We start from the raw sequence: 18,778 nt of genomic DNA, 5'->3' as shown, positions 1-18,778 counted from the left end.
GGAAAGAGCCCAGCACTGCTGTAAATCTACCTAGAGCTGGCTGTCCTCAAAAACCAAGTGCATGTGTTAACAGGAAGGTCACCAAGAGCCAGCTGAAAGAGATGGTTCTGTGGTCTGAAGAGACCAAAATGAAGCATTCTGGCCATCAAACAAAATGCATATAGCCAAACACCACACAGGTTCTGTGAAGCATGATGAAGGCAGTCTCATGCTGTTGGGATGCTTTTTATCTTGTGTTCTGGTCATTTTGACCCAGAGCGAATCTAGTTCTTTTTGTACGTTTTTATTTTTATTTTCTCCCCACCTTGCAGTGTTTGCGGTCAAAAATTAGTGGCCTACGGCCGACGAATTGCTTTTAAATCTCTCATTATGCTATATTATGTCCAAATATTGGAGTCAATCTTTTTGTCAACTTGTTTTCTTTCAATTAGCACAGGTTTTGTATCTCTTTTTGGAACTGATTGATCGTAGGCCTCATTGATCTTAGCTTATGCACCTCAGTTTTTGAGTAAAAAGAAGGGGGGAAAAAAAGAGTTCAATCAAGCTTTTCAAGCTCAATCAAGCTTTTTCACAAAAAAATGAAGTGCATAAACTCAGATCAATTACTATCAATCAGCACCTACTATCAATCAGTTCCAAAAAGATATCGAAACCTGTGCTAATTGAAAGAAAACAAGTTGACAAAAAGAATGAATGCAATATTTGGCATAATATTGCATAATGAGAGCTTTACAAGCAGTTTTTAAAGGCTGGAACACCAATTTAGGGAAAGGATTTTCAGCCCAGCTCAAGGGCTAGATATAGAGCAGTGTTTCTCAACTCAGTCCCCAGGACCCACTTCCCAGAATGTTTTAGATATTTCCCTATTCAACACACTAAGAAGCTGATGAACTGAATCAGGTCTTTTAATTAGTGAGATGTGTACAATTTTCTGGGAGGTGAGTCCCCAGGACTGGAGTTGAAAAACACAAGCAAGTCCTTGAAGTCTTGTGAGGGTTTAAAAGCCACAAAATACAAGTAAATCCTGTATGAAACTGAAAGACTGCATGTGACTTGGGAGATTTGCTTTCCAACCAAACAATGCCCCAAAACTACACAGGAATTAAAATGAATTAATATCCTGGAGTGGCCAGATCAATCTCAATCCAATTTAGAATTTATCGATAGGAAAATAGCAGTTTTGCAGAAAGAAGCATTCAGTTTGGAAAAAAAAAAGATGTAGAAACATTGCAGTGGTCAGTGAAAGGTATCCACATAAACTCAAGGCTGAAATTGCTGTCATCTAACTAATGCAGAGTTGAAGGGGGTGAATACTTATGCAAATTATTATTAATTTGAACATGAAAGAATATTTCTCTGTTGATCAATGACAAAAAGAATTAGGGAGTGTAGCCTGCAGCTTTGGTGTAAAGACCACATCTTGTGAGGACCATGACATGAAATTGTCAAGCAACATGTGGGTCGTACACCCCTACCCCACCCTAAGAAATGTGTCACTTAAGTCTTATAAAAACTGGCTCCTTTCTAAAGTATGTGCTCTTTAAAAAGTCACCCACCGCACAGCACACATAGCTGCTCTATTAATGAAGAATTCTGAAAGTAACTTCTCCAAATTCCAAAACACTGGCAGAAATGAAAGTCTACAGCCAATTTTCAGAGACCTACATAATCAAGGTGCCTAAATAATTCATAGGATTACTAATCCCCACTTCCACCAGCGCAGCACAAAAGTCAATGACTATTTGACAGCTGAGCAAGAGAAAGACATAAAAGTGCATAAGAGAAATCCCAAGTACAAGGCATTTAAATTTGACAAGACCGATATATACCGACCAAAAGCATAATTGGATATCCTTTTTTTAAAAGAGGGAAGGGGGTCCCACTGGATGATCTGTGTCCACTATTATTTGTCCATCTACTGCCCTCAAGTGGTAGTACTTTAAAAGAGAAAATATGTGCACTGATAAAGAAACGAAAGTGTAAGGAAAGGCACACAATATAATGCTCACCCTGCTGAAAACATGATTTCATGCCACATTTTGCAAATACATAAAAAACAATGAGATCAAATGCTATGAAATGGACCCTTTTTAATATTGCATACACTGTCACAGAGGTTTCCATTTACCAAGCAAGATAAATAAATATACAGATACAGGGCAGGTGACAACATACAAGTGTATGGGACATACTGTATAACCCCTATAAACATTGCTCATATTGTTAGATTCCATCATCAGATTGAATCTGGGGTCCAGATCTGGGTTTTCCTTAAAAAAAACAAAAACAAAAATCCTTTTCCCAATTTTCCAACATATTCTCCATTATGTCCATTTCTTCCCATATTACAGAGCCATAATGAAGCGTCTGACTTGCTTCAGGTACTCTGGTTTCAGGAAGTCCTGGAGTTCATCCTTTTTTACCCAGGCAAATGAATTCTTCTCCAGGGGTAAGTGCTTATGGCTGGAAAGCACAGCTTTGAAGAAGAACACTTTGGCTCCAACACTGCCCTCTTTCTGAATGTCCTTTGGGTATTTGTATTTGTAAAATCCACAGGGTGCATTACCAAGGAAAGTAGCCTTCAGATCAGCACCTACAGAAGTCAATTTAAACAGAAGGCTAATAATTTAACCTGCAGCACATTCAATTTATGAATTACAGTCTTGTCATATCATCACTTTCAGGCTGAATTTCCCTGATATTACAATTTAGTGCATAATCTTTTCAAAAGTAGTGAAGTGAGTGAAGTGAAGTGAAGTTTCTTTAACCAGTGATTAAGCGGTTAAAAAGCTGCCATCTAATGATTACAGTTGTTAAAATGTTAGATTTTCAGCTCCTGTTAAAGGCATAGTTCACAAAATTCTGTCATTTACTCACCCTCAAGTTGTTGCAAACCTGTATGAATTTCTTTCTTCTGCTGAACACAAAGGCAGATATTTTGAAGAATGTCGGTAACCAGACAGCTGATGGGGTCCAATATCTTCTTTTGTGTTCAGCAGAAGAAAGAAATTCATACAGGTTTGAAACAACTTGAGGGTGAGTAAATAATGACAGAATTTTCATTTTTAAGTGAACTACTCCTTTAAAGCTGTTATCAACTCCACAGCGAAAACAGACCTACCTGAAGCCGTCTAAATGGATATATAAATCTTACCTGGAAGACTTGCAAGGGCACGTTCGGCTGTCTGTCGAAGTGTTTCTCCCATCTGCCACTGTATTTGAGGCAGGAGCCAAAGCTTTTGACTGCCAACATCCTTCTTCACCAGCAATATGAGACTGTCTGCTAAACAACGCTCTGAAGAACTCGCTTCTTTCTGGTCATTACCTGTAGAGTAATTCATTGAGAGATGAATTCAATATGCTAAAAGTCTCCCTGTGGTGAAAATCAAGCTTTTAATGTTGTTTAAATGTCTGTGTGGTGTTTTTAATAAGTTTTAGGACAAACCATGTGTAAATTCATAAGTCAACACCATTGCTGAGTATTTTCTCCTTAAAACTGCAGTGAACCAAAGACAGTCTCAAAAACGCTGTTTAAAATCGCTGGTGTTTCTGACGTGTCACGTCACAAACTACCTTGTAACCAATCACATCAGCGAGTGGATCTCTGAGCTGGTGTGAGTGAGTGGAGGCGGGGCTAATTTGCATATTCATAGAACCATGTATACTAAATGAGGCAAGGGTGTAGAGTTACATTCAAGCTATTGATGATGATTTTTCGGTTCAAGGAAAAAAACTTTTAAATATGTCCTTTTGGTGGATGAAATTATTGACTACAGGGGGACTTTAATTAATCTGAAATGTCTTTAAAACAAGACTTATGTCAAAGCAACAACAACTTAAAGTCACCATGAAATCATAATTGACAATTCTTGTTTTTTATGGAATTATTATAAATGATTTATCCGTGCACATCAATATTTCATTTTATAATCCATGTGCTCTCGAAATCTTTAATCAAAATAGCTTCCCCTCCCTCTTGCAGCAACATCTCTTCTCTTCTCTTCTCTAATAATGCGTTTACTGGTGCGAGGGGGGGGGCAAAATGTCACTCACATGAGATCACAGCAATACAGCAAAACACAATCAATCGAATCAATTCCTGATGGACACAATCAAGTTTCGCCTTATATTTTTATTGTTCGAGAAGCCTTTTTACTCGGATATACATCATAATTGGGAAGACAAGACTATCAGACCTCCCATTTCATTCCGACTGACTCTATGGGGTAACGTAAAAAAAAAAAAAAAAGACTTTTGGTTGATTGCTCACCTTGTGACCTCAGAGCTGGTTGAAATTCCTTCAGTTTCTGTTCCCAAATATCCTCCAGATCTTGGGCTGTAACGATTTCTTTGTCTCTGTAATCCTCCTCCTCATCTGAATCATAATCTTCTTCTTGTTTCCGACTCATCCGTGCAGCATCATCCAGGAGCTTCAACTCATGGTCCGCAAGCAGACTTCTCTCGAACTCCATCTGAAACAATAAACAATCCTATATGAGATGTGTTTGACAGGTGGCTCGTGGCACGCAGATTTATGGATGCACAGCATTATTAGGATATGCATGCATACTAAAAAATACATAGACAGCCTCAATATATGATACATGCATAGCATAATAAAATTAGAAAAAGAAGAGAAAATATACATACTGTACTGGTCAAAAGTTTGGAAACATTACTATTTTTAATGCTTTTGGAAGAAGTCTCTTATGCTCAACAAGCCTGCATTTATTTGATAAATTATGAAATATTATAACAATTAAAATAATTGTTCCTATTTTAATACACTTTAAAATATTATTTATTTCTGTGATGCAAAGCTGAATTTTCATCAGCCAATACTCCAGTCTTCAGTGTCACATAAAGGGGCCCTAGAATTTGAAATTGAATTTATCTTGGCATAGTTAAATAACAAGAGTTCAGTACATGGACATGACATACAGTGAGTCTCAAACACCATTGTTTTCTCCTTCTTATTTAAATCTCGTTTTTGAAAAACACCCCTGAAAAATAGGCGAATCTCCACATAACACCGACTGTGACGCAACAGTCGGGCTCATTAATACGTACGCCTCCAAAAATGTGCATATGCCAGCCCATGTTCAATGCCAGGCGGAACTGTGCAGTCAACAGTCAAATTGCTCTGGCCATTTCACCACGGACTGTTTTTCTAACCAAGCTAAATCAAGCAGGCTTCTCTAAGCGTCTCATACAAGGGGGCAATTCCAACTATATTCCAGCAAGCGGTAAGTAGTGATTTACTACGGAAGTAGCGATCAACTTCACATCGTTTCTCTTAGTAGGATGAAAATAATCTTACTTAAACTGTGATTAATACATATACAGAAAGCGATCAAAGAACAATCCCTTTCCAATCGCCCAAGCTGTCACAGCGCGAGTTTATCTGGACACTTGCAAAAACTCGTTGTGAAATCAATGACGCTGTTACACAGCACAACGAAGCTCTTACTGTACTTACCTCATGTTTGCATTGGTGAAAGCATTAATGAGAGTACAGAAACTGCGTTGCAATAAGATATTTTTTCACGCGATCAACAGGCTGTCATCTTCTCAATGCTCATCACTGCAACCTTTTATGTGATGGGAATAGATCTAAATACTTAAACTTCTCACGATTCGTTAATCCCGATAGCTTTAATAGTAAAACGTATAATAATAGCTGTAATAGTAAATGTTTTCCAGATAGTTCCACATGTAATGCTAGATATTTCATATGCAAGCATGTCAGCCAATCACAGCAGTTTACACAATCAGTTTACACACAAGCAGTTTACACTGAAGTCTCACACAGACACGCCCCTTCAAACAGAGCGTTCAAATCAGAGGATGAAATCAGGCTAGGAAATATGCCTTTTAACAACTTTTGATCTAAAAAACATACTAACATTATAAGGGCACCCCAGGAGACATTCTAAAATAATAAAATAATCCATGCAATGGGACCTTTAAAAAATTCATGCTAATATGCTGATTTATTATCAATGTTGGAAACAATTGTGCTGCTTTCCAAAAAAAAAAAATTATAACCTGTCATACTTTTTTCGGGATTCTTTGATGAATAAAAAGTTAAAAAAGAACAGTATTTATTTAAAATAGAAATCTTTTGTAACAAAGATTTCTACCGTTAAAAGGTTTAGGGTCAGTAATTTTGAAAGAAATTAATACTTTTATTTAGCAAGTATGTGTTTTGAATTGATTAAAACAATTATAGTAAATATTTATTGTTAGAAAAGATTGATATTTTTAATGAATTCTGTTCTTTTTAACTTTTTATTCATCAATGAATCCTGAAAAAACTATCACAGGTTCAAAAAAAATATCAACACAACTGTTTTCAACATTGATAATAACAGTATCAAACCAGCATATTAGCATGATTTCTGAAGGATCATGTGACACTGAAGACTGGAGTAATGGCTGATGAAAATTCTGATTTGCATCACAGAAATAAATTATATTTAAAAATATATATATAAAAAAATAAAACATTATTTTAAATTGTAATAATAGTTCACAATTTTTTTATTATTAATTTTTTTTTTTTTTTGTATTTTTGATCAAATAGTTGCATGCTTGATAAGCATAAGAGATTTTCAAAAACAATAAAAATAGTAATGTTTCCAAACTTTTGACCGGTACTGTACATAGTACCAACAATACATACATTGTACCACGTCCAAAAATATGGTACGAGCATGGTGTATTCAAAATAATAAAACAACAATAATACTAGTTTCATGTGCATACTGATTCTTTCGTACCTTATTCATAAGCTCCATGAACTCCTCCTCTATGGGGCTCCTGTCTTGAGAAACCACAGGCAGCCTCTGCACACATACAGCTCCATGCAGCGCCCACGGAGATGCAGCACCCGCAGTTTTGACATTTTGCGCAGACCACTGTTGACTAGTGTACGAAACATTTCGCACCACTCTGTTTGATGTAGTTGTAGTTATTATCCTCCAGAACGGTCGAAAAACTCTAGTGAAGGGCGCCGCCATGTTGACCACACGTGTTCCCGAGGTGCTTTGCGGAGTTTGCGAAATAGACGCCACTATTTCGAAAATAGGGGGAATTGATTTTTGAAAAACAAACGTTTGGTGGTATTTACAAAAGTAAATGAAAATACTATAGTTTAATCATGAAATATTATTGTAGTTAATATAATACAAAATACTTTACTAATTTTAAAATCGCATTCGATACGTTGGCGTCTTAAATATAAGTAAAACACCCCTCTGAAAAATAGTATAATTGTGACGTTCCCATTACACACACACTACGCGACCCTCAACGTCCGCAAAGCAACTAAAGTCATGCATGTGTGTGTTCGTGAATAAACGGCATAATTTAAAACTCACATTATGTATCTTAGGGTATATAGCCTCGTTCGAGGTTCGTGCCAGCAGCTTTTTGAGGGCTTAAATTCATCTGGACGGTTAATGTAAGTGGCTTATGTGGTTGGAAAAGCAGCACATCTGATCAAGTGTTTTTATTTGTGTAACGTTAATAGACAAATATTGTCTATAATTTCGTTTTATTTGAGTTAGTTTAATAATGCATTCACTGTCATAACAAATTTTACCATGATATTACCCTGGTTATGGTACCATGCATGGTATGTCTTTTAGGACATTAACGTTACTACATTACATACGATGTTTTGGATAAGGTACCGTGGTACTTTTTTTTTTTTTTAACGACACAATGGACATGTGATGATGCCTTTTTGACAACACCATGGTTTACATGTACTATGCAAGTACAATGTTGTTGTTGTTGTTGTTGTTTACATCTAACATGATTATACAGTGGTATTGTTTAAGTATACAACGGTACGGTACCATATTCACTATAAGTAAAAAACTTGGACACACATACTCATTCTTTATTACTACTAATTTCCACATTTTACAATAAAAATGAAGTCACCTTTTGATGTCGTCACCTTTTGTCTGGATTCCAGCTCTGCACACACCCATATGTTGTTACTAAAGGGTCTAATTGGTTGTTTTCTCCTGCAGTGGTGGAAATGTGGGGTTTCAGCGTCTGTTGTCATGCAGCACCATCCGATTACAAGAGCCTGATGCCAAACCAGTGGAAACCCGGAGCCCATTAGCACCAGTCAAACGATTGAAAGAGTAAGACACAGAAACACTGACAGTCATTTCAGCACACCTGCTTTCAAAAATAGCTTTAACCCTGGTGATCAAAAACATCAGATCTTATGAAGTAAATTATTGTATAAATGAACCACTGAGATTTCTTATCCCAAACATTTGAATGAATGGTAGTGCATCATGGTTTGCACAGACATATTAAGCATCTATATTCAAATATATTCAAATATTATTGAAAATTTGTTAAAGATTTTGTAAGCATATTGCGTTGTTGTGGTTGGAGTCAACAGTTTTATTTGTGATAACGCTATGTTGAAATAGTAAACGTAGTAGTAAATGCTGAAATTAACATCATCTAAGATTAATAAATGCTGTAGAAGTATTGTTAATTCTTAGTTCATTTTAACTAAAAGTAGTTAACTAATGAAACCTTATTGTTAAGTGTTACGATAGATAGATAGATAGATAGATAGATAGATAGATAGATAGATAGATAGATAGATAGATAGATAGATAGATAGATAGTGTTCTGTATTATATTTTATGGGAAAATGTTTGTCATTTTTTGGTTATTTCCCATTTAGCCTCTTCCCTCCATTTCCGGGTCAGGAAAGCTCCCTGACATGGGACAGCAAGAAGTTCGAAGAGTTACCGATCGCACACATAAAAGCCACATATAACAAGTAAGTTGCCTGACTAAATTAAATAGTCGTGATTGACAAATGGAAATGGAATTAGTTTGATTGCTGTTTGCGTGCAGCTATAGCATAAACTTATATCAGCTCTTAATTATGATTGTTCATTTATCCATGTGTGTGGGTCAAAGTGTTTTTTTTGTTGCATATCATGCCCTAACATCATGCAGTTCAGTTTTGATGCATGTTAAATGAAATTACAGTATTTACTGTGCTCATCTCAGGGCTACAGATGTTCATAGGTGTAGTCTGCATTATAATTAGCCTGGAAATCCAGACCTAAATCTAAAAGATTAATGGTCTGGTGTCGGTCAATGAAAATCGGCCAGCTCGAGGGGCGGCACCAAGCATGCATTTGAAAATCTCACAGCACGCAATTGGATAACACTACGACCAATCACAACAATAAACCCCATACGCTTAGCTACCAACGGAGCTAACTGGTAGATTAGACTCTTCCGGTCGGCAAAACAGCAAAAACACCCTTCTTGCAAAGGAACGATTCGAGCCCTGTCTTCTGTTCCTCTTTTGGGAAAAAGCCAAGTCTAACTCGTTCATTGTAGCGGCCAAAGCCGTTTCAAACCACTGCTATTTATCCATAGGCATCTTGCAATGTTTACTGATGACTTCGACGTCACAGCGCTGTCGTCATCTGTTTAGCTCGCCTCTGGCCCGCCTATATCAGATAACCCGATGTGATTGGTGCAGCTCAGATTGAGGGGCATATTTAATGAGCTCCATTGCTCGACACCAGAGTAACTCGCTGAGCAAATTCAACTTGTGCTCTCGCGAGAACTCTGGTTTACTAGGGTACATTATAATTGTCATTTATACCTATTACTGCATGTTTACTTAACTCACCCCACACACACAAACTTAATAACTGAGTGCTCACAACCTGTGATTTGTCCCCTATCTCTCCAAAATACTTGGATTTTATAGTCAGGAGTCCATGAAACTGCAGGCTGACAACATATAGCTGACTCTCTTTTGTCCTTAATTTCTTTCTCAAGCACACATATCCAGGTCACAGATAGTGCTGGCCAGTACATGGTCCGAACCTCGTGTGGATCAGAGGGCTTCAAGAATGTGAAGAAATCCACTCCTATTGCAGCACAGACCGCTGGGATTTCAGCTGCTGCAGTAAGATGGACAAAATTATTGTTTCAGAAGGATTAAAGAATACTTTTAATTTGTGTTGTGCATCTTTTTGTCACAAAACCAGTCTGTAATTTGGATGTTGTCCACTTGATGGCAGCACATTTCTTTTTAGTAATTTACCACACCCTGCTTAGTAATTAAGGGACCCGGTTTTCTTTAGGTTGTGTTGGGCTGGTTTTACTGCTTGATTTCGAATATTTATTTTAAAGTCACGCTGCAAATGTAATGTAATATTAGAAACAGGGTCAGTCAAAAACATAATTGGAAGATAAAGATAAACTTATAAATTAATAATTTTTTTGTTAAATATGAAAGTCTTATGTGTGTTTATGTATCCTCGTTTTTTTGTTTTTTTATTATTGGTTCTTGCTCGAGAATATCAGCGGTATATATTTATTGACTGTTGCAGTGACGTTTATGTTGATAAATGAGAAATTGAAAATAACATTTCAAATCTTCCATTTCATGTTTATACTTCTCTTCGGTTACTTCCACGCAATTTGTTTGTAATTTCATCAGCTTGTGCCACGAAGAGTCTAATGGCAACCCTGAGTCACAGCAGGCTGTATAATCAGTATATGACTTCACACTGATGACCATTCATTTGCTGTATGGACACAAGCATTATTATCTAAATTAGTAGATTTGGACAGACCACAGATTCTAGGCTCCTGCAGTTTTGTGTTTCCTTAGTGATTGATTAGTTTTTATTATGATAAATGATCTAAATGTATGTATGTTTGTCTTGAGCAGAAGGCGAGGGCGAAGGGGGTCACTTACGTTCGTGTGCTGGTGAAAGGACTCGGTCCAGGGCGCATGGTGAGTAGCTTACTAAGGCCTTACTTAACAAATATAAAGATTTACAGCAAAAAGCTCCCCCAAAAAATGGATCCTTATTAGATCCTTGTAGATTCAACTAGATTATAGTTGAGAACTGCTAGGGAATATTACTTACTGTTATATTAGTTTCTGTGATATTTTCCATTGATTGCAATAAGACTTTCATGCATGCAATTTAAATATTTTGCATGCAAAATAAAGATGTGTTGTTGCCATGTCCAAGAGACGCTGTTTTTTCCACTCCGGATGTAATGTATAGTTATGGGAAGGGGTATAACATTTCGGAATATTTCTGAATTATTTAAATGAGTAATATTGTGACGTGTATGTTCCCGGGAGAAAATTCAAGACTGCAATTGAGGCATTTCAGGGAGTTCAGAAACAGTGTTTACTGATATACAAGAATAACTCCCTTTGGAGTGACTTTGTGCTTTGTAACTTTGCAGACAGCAACAATACACACTAAAGAAAGTTTAAAATGTAAAAAAAAGCATGATAAGTCCTCTTTAAGAAATAATTTAAATCTAGTTGACTGTATACCACCTGATCCTTTCATGATCCTTTCAGTAGAATGGCAGCAATGATTATTTATTATTCTCTGTATGTGCCCATATGGAAAGGCAACAGTTGTGCGTGCTGACTATTCAATCAATACTCTGAAACTGACCGATGATGAGTTCTGTGAGCTCAGCGGCGGTCTGCATGCTCTTACTCTGAGCCGGGTGGGAGGACATTAAGGCTGGGTGAGAATCTAATGAGCCCCTCCAGAGCAGCAGGCAGTAGGGGGCTTTTAAGACTTGCATTACTCTTACCTACCCTTGGTTTTTTTCACAGTCAGAAGCTTCCAGACTAAGTTGCATTTAAGCAGATGGTGGTTGGGCATACATAAATCAATGCAAAGCCACCGACTGCAGTGCTAACAAATTACTAAATAGGCAAGCCAAGGTAAACACTTGTGTTTATTGTAGCAAAAATAGATTGGATTCAACATCGATGTTGAAGTTCTCGCCAGTAGTTTTGTTCTTGTTGTGGCTGGTAAATAGCTGAATATACTCTAGACTATTCTGTCTAATTAATTAAAATTAAAACCCTGAAAGCTAAAATCAAACATTTCAAATGCTACAATTTAATTTAGGCATCACAACATTATAATGTGCCATTTGAAAAATCAATATTCGTTTTCAGATTTGCTAAAGCTTACATTTAACAGTTTGTTACATCCTCCAATATTAGATACGGTGCAGATATATTAAGCATCCCTAATAGAAATATTACACTAACTTTATTTTTGGCTAAATCAGCAGCTTGCACAAATAAAGTTCAAGAAGGACTCATTGGATAATTTTGTCATTGAATTCACATCTGTTCCACACGTCTCTTCTAGAAAGAGTGTATTTCTGTGAACTGTGTCTCGTAGCTGACTTGGCCTGCATTGATTTTGCTCCCCCGTGTGTAGTCTGCCATTAAAGGGTTAACCATGGGAGGACTAGAGGTTGTTTCCATCACCGACAACACCCCAGTGCCACACAATGGCTGTCGCCCTCGCAAAGCACGAAGGATGTGAGGAGGAAGAAACCCCTTGTACCCTGAAGTCTTGTTTGTCTTTCTCTCTGCATTATCTTTGACCATCCAGTCTGAATAGAAAGGTTGAATGTGGAATTAATTCAGGTCAACGCTGTTTGAGAGTTGAATGCGGAATTGAGAGTATTTTTTTTTTTTCTAAGCTGCAGTGCTGTTAATATGTTATTTACATTTTTGATGATAATTAAAATGTAAAGATGTCACTCACCATGTCTGTTTTCGTTCTTATTAGTACATGCACGGCTTTCAGCTATGCATGGCTGCATTGTTTAAAATGCAACCCTGGGATTCAAAATCTAAATTAAACCAAGAAATAAACAAAGTGACAGTGATCATGATAGCATGGATCATCAGGTTTTGAATATGTGAGGTTCATGCAGCTTGATCATTGCTGTCGTTAAAGTAAAAAGGGAACAAAACAAATACTAAGTTATGCTTTGTTTTTTAAATCATCCTTTCCCTTACATTGGTATGCTGATAATAAACAATAAAAAGAGAAATAAAAAGAGAATTGTATTCAATTAGAAAAAGTTGAACCATTTTCTCTTGTGGTTTCAGACGTTTTGTCCCCACTGTATTTTGTGATTAATTTAAGTGTTCAAAACAGAAGCGTATTGTTGCAGGAAATTGCAAAAACTTATTACCCAACGTGTGCTCGAATGTAGGGTTTTAAAAAAAAAAAAATGTATAAACATTATTGTTTGATATGTTAGCACTTAATCTGAGTCCGTTTCCAAGTTGACAGGCACAGGGTGGAATAGCTCCCTATAAATAAATGGACCCTTGTAAGATTATTGCCCTTTCCTACCATTACATCAGGTGCTTCGTTGCTATGACAACGGCAATTAGCAGGAACTCAGGCAGGCGGTTGAATATAAGTCTGTCCCTAGTACCCATAGCAACCAAGGTCAGGCCTGCAACGCACATCTGCTTTTATACTTGCTTTAGTGCGTGCTGTTGCTCGAGGACTGGGGAAAAAAAATACATAAATGACAATAGGAAATTATTCTCAGATATGTTAACAATGTATAAGCTGGCTGGACATCTGTGGTTTAGTCTTACAGTTCGATTTTTCAGAGGGAAGCAAAGATTCCTTGTCGAAAACCTCTTGGATGTTTCGTGCTTTATGCAGGAACTGTTCTTCTGTGCCTCTCCAGCAACAGCTGTCCTTTTTCCAGTCTCCTTTCGCACCAAGCGTCAGAGCCACCACAAAACACGTCTAACCAGCGACAAAGCGTGACTTATACCAACGTTTAACCCAGATGGCCGAGCATCTCAGATGTCCTCGGATAGCCTGTGCATCCGGTGGAGGCTCTGACATGGAACCTGAGTATCCCTGCTGGGATTTTGTGGGCAGTGATTAGAAACGGAGCCAACAAGGTTGATTGAATATAGAGTTAAATGGTTTGCCTGCAATATGTCTGCTTTAGCAAAAGTGATGCATTAAAATGTCTTTTAATCATCTCGGGCCTTTTACACGACACCATTTTCAACCAAAAACGGAAAACTTTTTATGCGTTTTGGTCATTCTTTTACACGACAATGGAGTTTTGGGGGACAGAAAACACACTTTGAAATCCATTTTCAAAAGTTTGCACGTTTTTGAAAAAGATGTCTGTGTAAACTACAAAACGTGAATTTGTGAAAACGGTGATGTCATGAGCATACATATTACGTGTTCAGTCTATAGAGAGCCTAAGTCCCTCCCCTTCCGGTGGACCACCATGGGACCTTATTTCGGAAAAATATTGAATGGTAGTCAATGGCGAGAGACAACAAATATATCTCGTTTGAATTGTGCCCTTAATTACTCATATGTTTGTCAATTTAAAAGATTAAGTCGCAGTTTGATGTAAAACTGTTGAGGTATAAGACTGTGAAAATACGTAATTACAAAGACTACAAACCCAAAAGGCGCACATGTGACGTCATACCTTTTCTCTCAATGAATGAAGCTAACTTTACTGAAGCTAACATCTGTCATTTTTTTCTATAGTCTTACGTTATAATCGTAACGTTCTGGAAGAACGAGATAAAACGCGCCAAGGTGACAGCCATGTTGGTGACGTACATAGTGCGAGACGAGAGATGTAGTTCATTCAGCGATTTTCACATAAAACTAAATGTTACTCTTCTGTTTTATGACAAACTACGACTTTCTTGACTTTCATAATTATCTTTTAAATTGACAAACATCATATGTGTAACATTGACGTAAAACACAATTATGTTTATTATTGAACATAATTCAATCAATTATTAAACAAACAAATGAAAAAAAAATCTAGTTTTATCTACATTAGCTTCAGCTACATTTTTTTATATTTTTGAAGAAAATGCTAAACTTGCCGCCACAATGTTAGGTTATTGTGGATGGGTTTTAATTCGTCAACCCCAAGTGTTTATAATATTCTGTCATGTAGATTTGGTTGTGGTCCCTTCTTTGCTGTTAATCTATGGGATTTTCCACTCATCATTTGCCAGATTAAAATCGGAAGTCATCCCATTGAAATGTACTAGTACACTTTTCCTCAACAAGCCACATGATTAGTTCCAAGTTAAATAATTAGAGTTTGAGGTTTGTTCACATCCATTATCTTAATACAAATTTAGTGATATTTGCATTAGCAAGCTACCACTAACATGTTTTGTCAAATGTTTTTTATTATTATTTCAAAATTGTGAACAAGGCAAATAATTATGTCTTCGTTAAAGTGCAACTCGATCGTTTTGACATGCAAGAACTTGATTATTTTGAACCATGGTTTGCATTTGAGACCACATTGTTCTCAAATCAACAGATGCACGCTGAGAGGTGAAAGTTTTAATGGGTTATTATGCAATTACTTCAATATACAATTTGCTCCTAGTTAAAGTGCCACACAAATCTCAACTTTTCCTATTGTGACAAAATGCTGAATTGATTGCACTGAAATTATAACTTCCACCGGGGATTTTGTTCAGTTTCTTTGGTTTTGACATTCATGTGTCTCAGTAGTGGTAACCCATAACTAAGGGCTTACTCAAACTAACAAATGTGTTCATGCAGCTGTAAAAAAAAAAAACCAATATTGCAATTAATATGGTTGTTGGTTGTGTGAATAGTTTGTTATAATGTGGCATTCTCTTGAAATGGATATTTCACTTGAATGCTATTTTGCCTTCACTTAAGGTTCCTTCAAGGCCAAGGGTTAAACTGGCTGTAAATATTGCAGATGGATTTGTAAGCCCACATGACCTAGACCCTAGTAACACTGGGAACCATATAATGAGAGATACTCAGGCATCCATTTGCACATATTATAACACACACTTTCATACGCTGCAGGGACATACACTGCTGGATATCTGCATAGATTTTGCAATCATAATGTGCATTCTTGATTTAATTGCAGACTTATTTAAAGGAGGTAATCATAGGAAAGCCAAATACATATTGTATCTGGAACGATTTTTCCAAATCTTTTGAGCACTTACACATTCTGTAACCCTGTTGTGAACACCGTCTCCTCATTTAACAGACTTCCCACAAGCTGTCAGGCTTCTCAACAACTCCACATGACAAGCTACCCAGCTAACCTTTCAGGTAGACCTCCTATACACTTAATTCTTCTCCTTAACTAGCGTAATTTTGCAAAGTTTTAAAAGCGCTATACTTACAGCCTTTCAGTTGACATGTGCATTGTGCAATTTTGTACAGCACTGTATGTATCATTCTTGCTTTTATTGTTTAGTCGTTTAGTCTAAGGTCAGCTGCCGTTCTTTTCGAAATTTTGCCACCATGTTTTTATTGTACATGGGTTAATATCATAAAAACCTTTCACGAAAATGTTTGGGGAGTATAGTATTTCACCTCAAAATCAAACATAAGGAAAAAAAAGTATTTTGACTAAAGGATATGCTAGTTTATAACCATAAAGATCTTTGCATCATGACATGTAGACATATAGAGCATTTCCCCCAATTCTCATGCGATTACTGTTATGTGAAAAAAAAAGTATTTATACATTATTATTTGTTGTACTTATTTATGTTGATTTAGTTTTGAAAAAAATTGTGTTCTCCTTTTGATTTTGTGGTGAAATGTGGCCATGAGTCCTGAAATAAAAAGAATGACTTGACTTCTCTTTTCAGATTTTTGCTAAGCAGTAAGTTTTACCCAAACAAAAAGAAGAAGAAGAAATGAAAAGAAGTCCCATGACTCATGAACTCTTGCTGATGGAGTCATCATTTTGGCTGACATCTTTTTCTATTTTACAGTATACATATTTCTTAAAGCTAAAAATTAAAGCAGGAAAGAGTAAGAGTATTAAAAGCAGGAAATACAGTTCCGTGCATGGCTTGAGTGCTTGATAATGGGCCTCCGTCCAATTATCCACTTCCAAGAATGTAGACATATAAGTTGTAATTTTCTGTAATGGCAGGCTGTGGACATGGGGGTGGGAGCTGAAAAGTAAAAAAGAAGACGATGACATTGGAAGAACCGTAATATGCATTTCTGAATATTTTTCAGATTTTCTGCCATTTTTGGACCACCGGAGCTGAATGTGCTGCCCTTTAGGAAATCTTGAAGTGTAATATTGCCTGCATCATCTCCGCAGAAGCGTCTTAAAGACAACCTCTTTCTCATTTTGTTTTCATCCAAAAATGTCCTATAATACCCCTCCCTCTCCTCGCTCAGGCTTTTAGCAGCTGCTGGCGATGGTACATTATCAAAATGGAATAGGAGGCAGAGAATGGAAGATCAGAATGCTCATTGGGTATTTAGTCAAGAAGCCTAGTGCCCACTTGAGCTCCATTTGGGTGCTCTTACCTGTCCTGCTGCATTGAATAGCACCTTTGTTCTAAAGGCGAAGAGCAGGGGAAGATAGTAGAGCCGCTCGGGTTTACAGTAGTGAACGTATACGGCAGCACAAAGCATTATGAGACACACAACAACAGAGGCTAAGATACTTTGTAGACGATATTATGAAGCATATGTAAAACCCTGAGACAAGCGCTAATTGTTGAAGCATTTCATTAATGGGCTCTTTTTTCCCCATCCTTGTTTCTACAAAGAAAAACATCTCTGGCTTAATGTATACTCATGTATTAGTATTTTCAAGTATTTAGTTTTTTTTTCCCCTAATGGTTTAAAAATGTTTTAGCACCTATTTTATTTAGCTATTTTATTTCATTTATTGTATTTGGATTATTTGGATATATTTTTTTATATAAAAGGATATCTATGTATTAATATTATCACGTGTGTCTTGTAGTTTTGTTTCAAGTTTATGTTTTCATTTCATTTCTTTTATTTTTTTAAATTTTTGGTCAAGGTTCCTGGTTTTGTCATGTTTACCTTGCCCTCATGTGATCATGTCATGTGCTTCCCTTGTCTAATATGTCATTTTCTGATTGGTTCTTGTTTCATTAGTTTTGTTTGTTCATTGGTTGTGATAGTCATGTGCTCCTCTGTATCATGTATTTAAGCCCTCATATTTGTCTTGTCTAGTTGTCATTTATTGAAGTATACTGTGCCATGTTTCCTCACGCCAGGTCTGTTAGTCAAGTTTTTGTTCATGGTTTGTGTCATGTTTTGGATTTTGTTTATAAAGTATGTTTCATGTTTTTGGATCGGTAAACACTGTAAATAAACTGCACTTGGATTCTCTTCACTGTCGTCTTTGTCTGCTTCATTGTCAGCATCGTTACAGCATAGACGACCACAACAATGAACCCAGCAGTTACCCTCCTCCGCCTCATCAAGGTGATCGCACCATTGAGGATTATGTAGAAAAGTACTGTGGACTGTCACCAGGTTGACTTTAATGATGTTGCCCTCTGGCCCAATATATTTAACATGCCCTGTTGATAAGAAAGGGAAATACAGATGAGAAACTAAGCAATTCAGCAGAACCCGCCACGCCAGAGTCAAATCAGTTCATGGCCTCTACGCCAGAGCCTGCTCACGTCATGACCACATACATATTGTATCTGGAACTATTTATCCGAATCTTTTGAGCACTTACACATTCTGTAACCCGGTTGTGAACACCGTCTCCTCATTTAACAGACTTCCCACAAGCTGTCAGGCTTCTCAACAACTCCATATGACAAGCTACCCAGCTAACCTTTCAGGTAGACCTCCTATGCGTCTATATTTCCCTAACCCCTAATTCTGCTCCTCAATAGCGTAATTTTGCAGAACTGTAGCCATTTTAAAAGCGCTATATACTTTATACAAAACAATGGGCCTATAGCCTTTCAGTTGACATGTGCATTGTGCAATTTTGTACAGCACTGTATGTATCATTCTTACTTTTAGTGTTTAGTCATTTAGTCTAAGGTCAGCTGCCATTCTTTTAGAAATTTTGCCAC

The 18,778-nt window shown here is 36.9% G+C and overlaps 2 protein-coding genes across 6 annotated transcripts; one reads left to right on the top strand and one right to left on the bottom strand.

Annotated features, from left to right (window-relative positions):
- Positions 1-2,070: 2,070 nt before the first annotated feature.
- mrpl46 (mitochondrial ribosomal protein L46) lies at positions 2,071-7,057 on the bottom strand. The gene is made up of 4 exons (XM_082157722.1): positions 6,783-7,057; positions 4,271-4,472; positions 3,155-3,325; positions 2,071-2,593 (listed from the first exon to the last, which is right to left on the bottom strand). The coding sequence occupies exons 1-4, from the start codon at positions 7,020-7,022 to the stop codon at positions 2,346-2,348; spliced, it is 861 nt and encodes a 286-aa protein (XP_082013848.1). The 5' UTR covers positions 7,023-7,057; the 3' UTR covers positions 2,071-2,345.
- A 231-nt stretch (positions 7,058-7,288) lies between these two features.
- On the top strand, positions 7,289-18,075 carry mrps11 (mitochondrial ribosomal protein S11). 5 transcript variants are annotated; one of them, XM_082157750.1, is made up of 8 exons: positions 7,290-7,465; positions 8,046-8,162; positions 8,726-8,824; positions 9,850-9,979; positions 10,751-10,816; positions 15,940-16,004; positions 16,553-16,566; positions 16,932-18,075. In XM_082157750.1, exons 1-6 carry the CDS (start codon positions 7,386-7,388, stop codon positions 15,994-15,996), a joined length of 549 nt encoding a protein of 182 aa, XP_082013876.1. In that variant the 5' UTR covers positions 7,290-7,385; the 3' UTR covers positions 15,997-16,004; positions 16,553-16,566; positions 16,932-18,075. The 5 variants fall into 5 exon arrangements, with proteins under 5 accessions (XP_082013873.1, XP_082013876.1, XP_082013875.1 ...); XM_082157749.1 differs by lacking the exon at positions 16,553-16,566; XM_082157748.1 differs by having other exon boundaries at positions 16,553-18,075.
- The last annotated feature ends 703 nt before the right edge of the window (positions 18,076-18,778 follow it).

This window comes from Leuciscus leuciscus (assembly GCF_965113295.1).
Source record: "Leuciscus leuciscus genome assembly, chromosome: 2".
NCBI lineage: Eukaryota > Metazoa > Chordata > Actinopteri > Cypriniformes > Leuciscidae > Leuciscus > Leuciscus leuciscus.
This window is presented reverse-complemented; position numbering and strand designations above follow the sequence as displayed.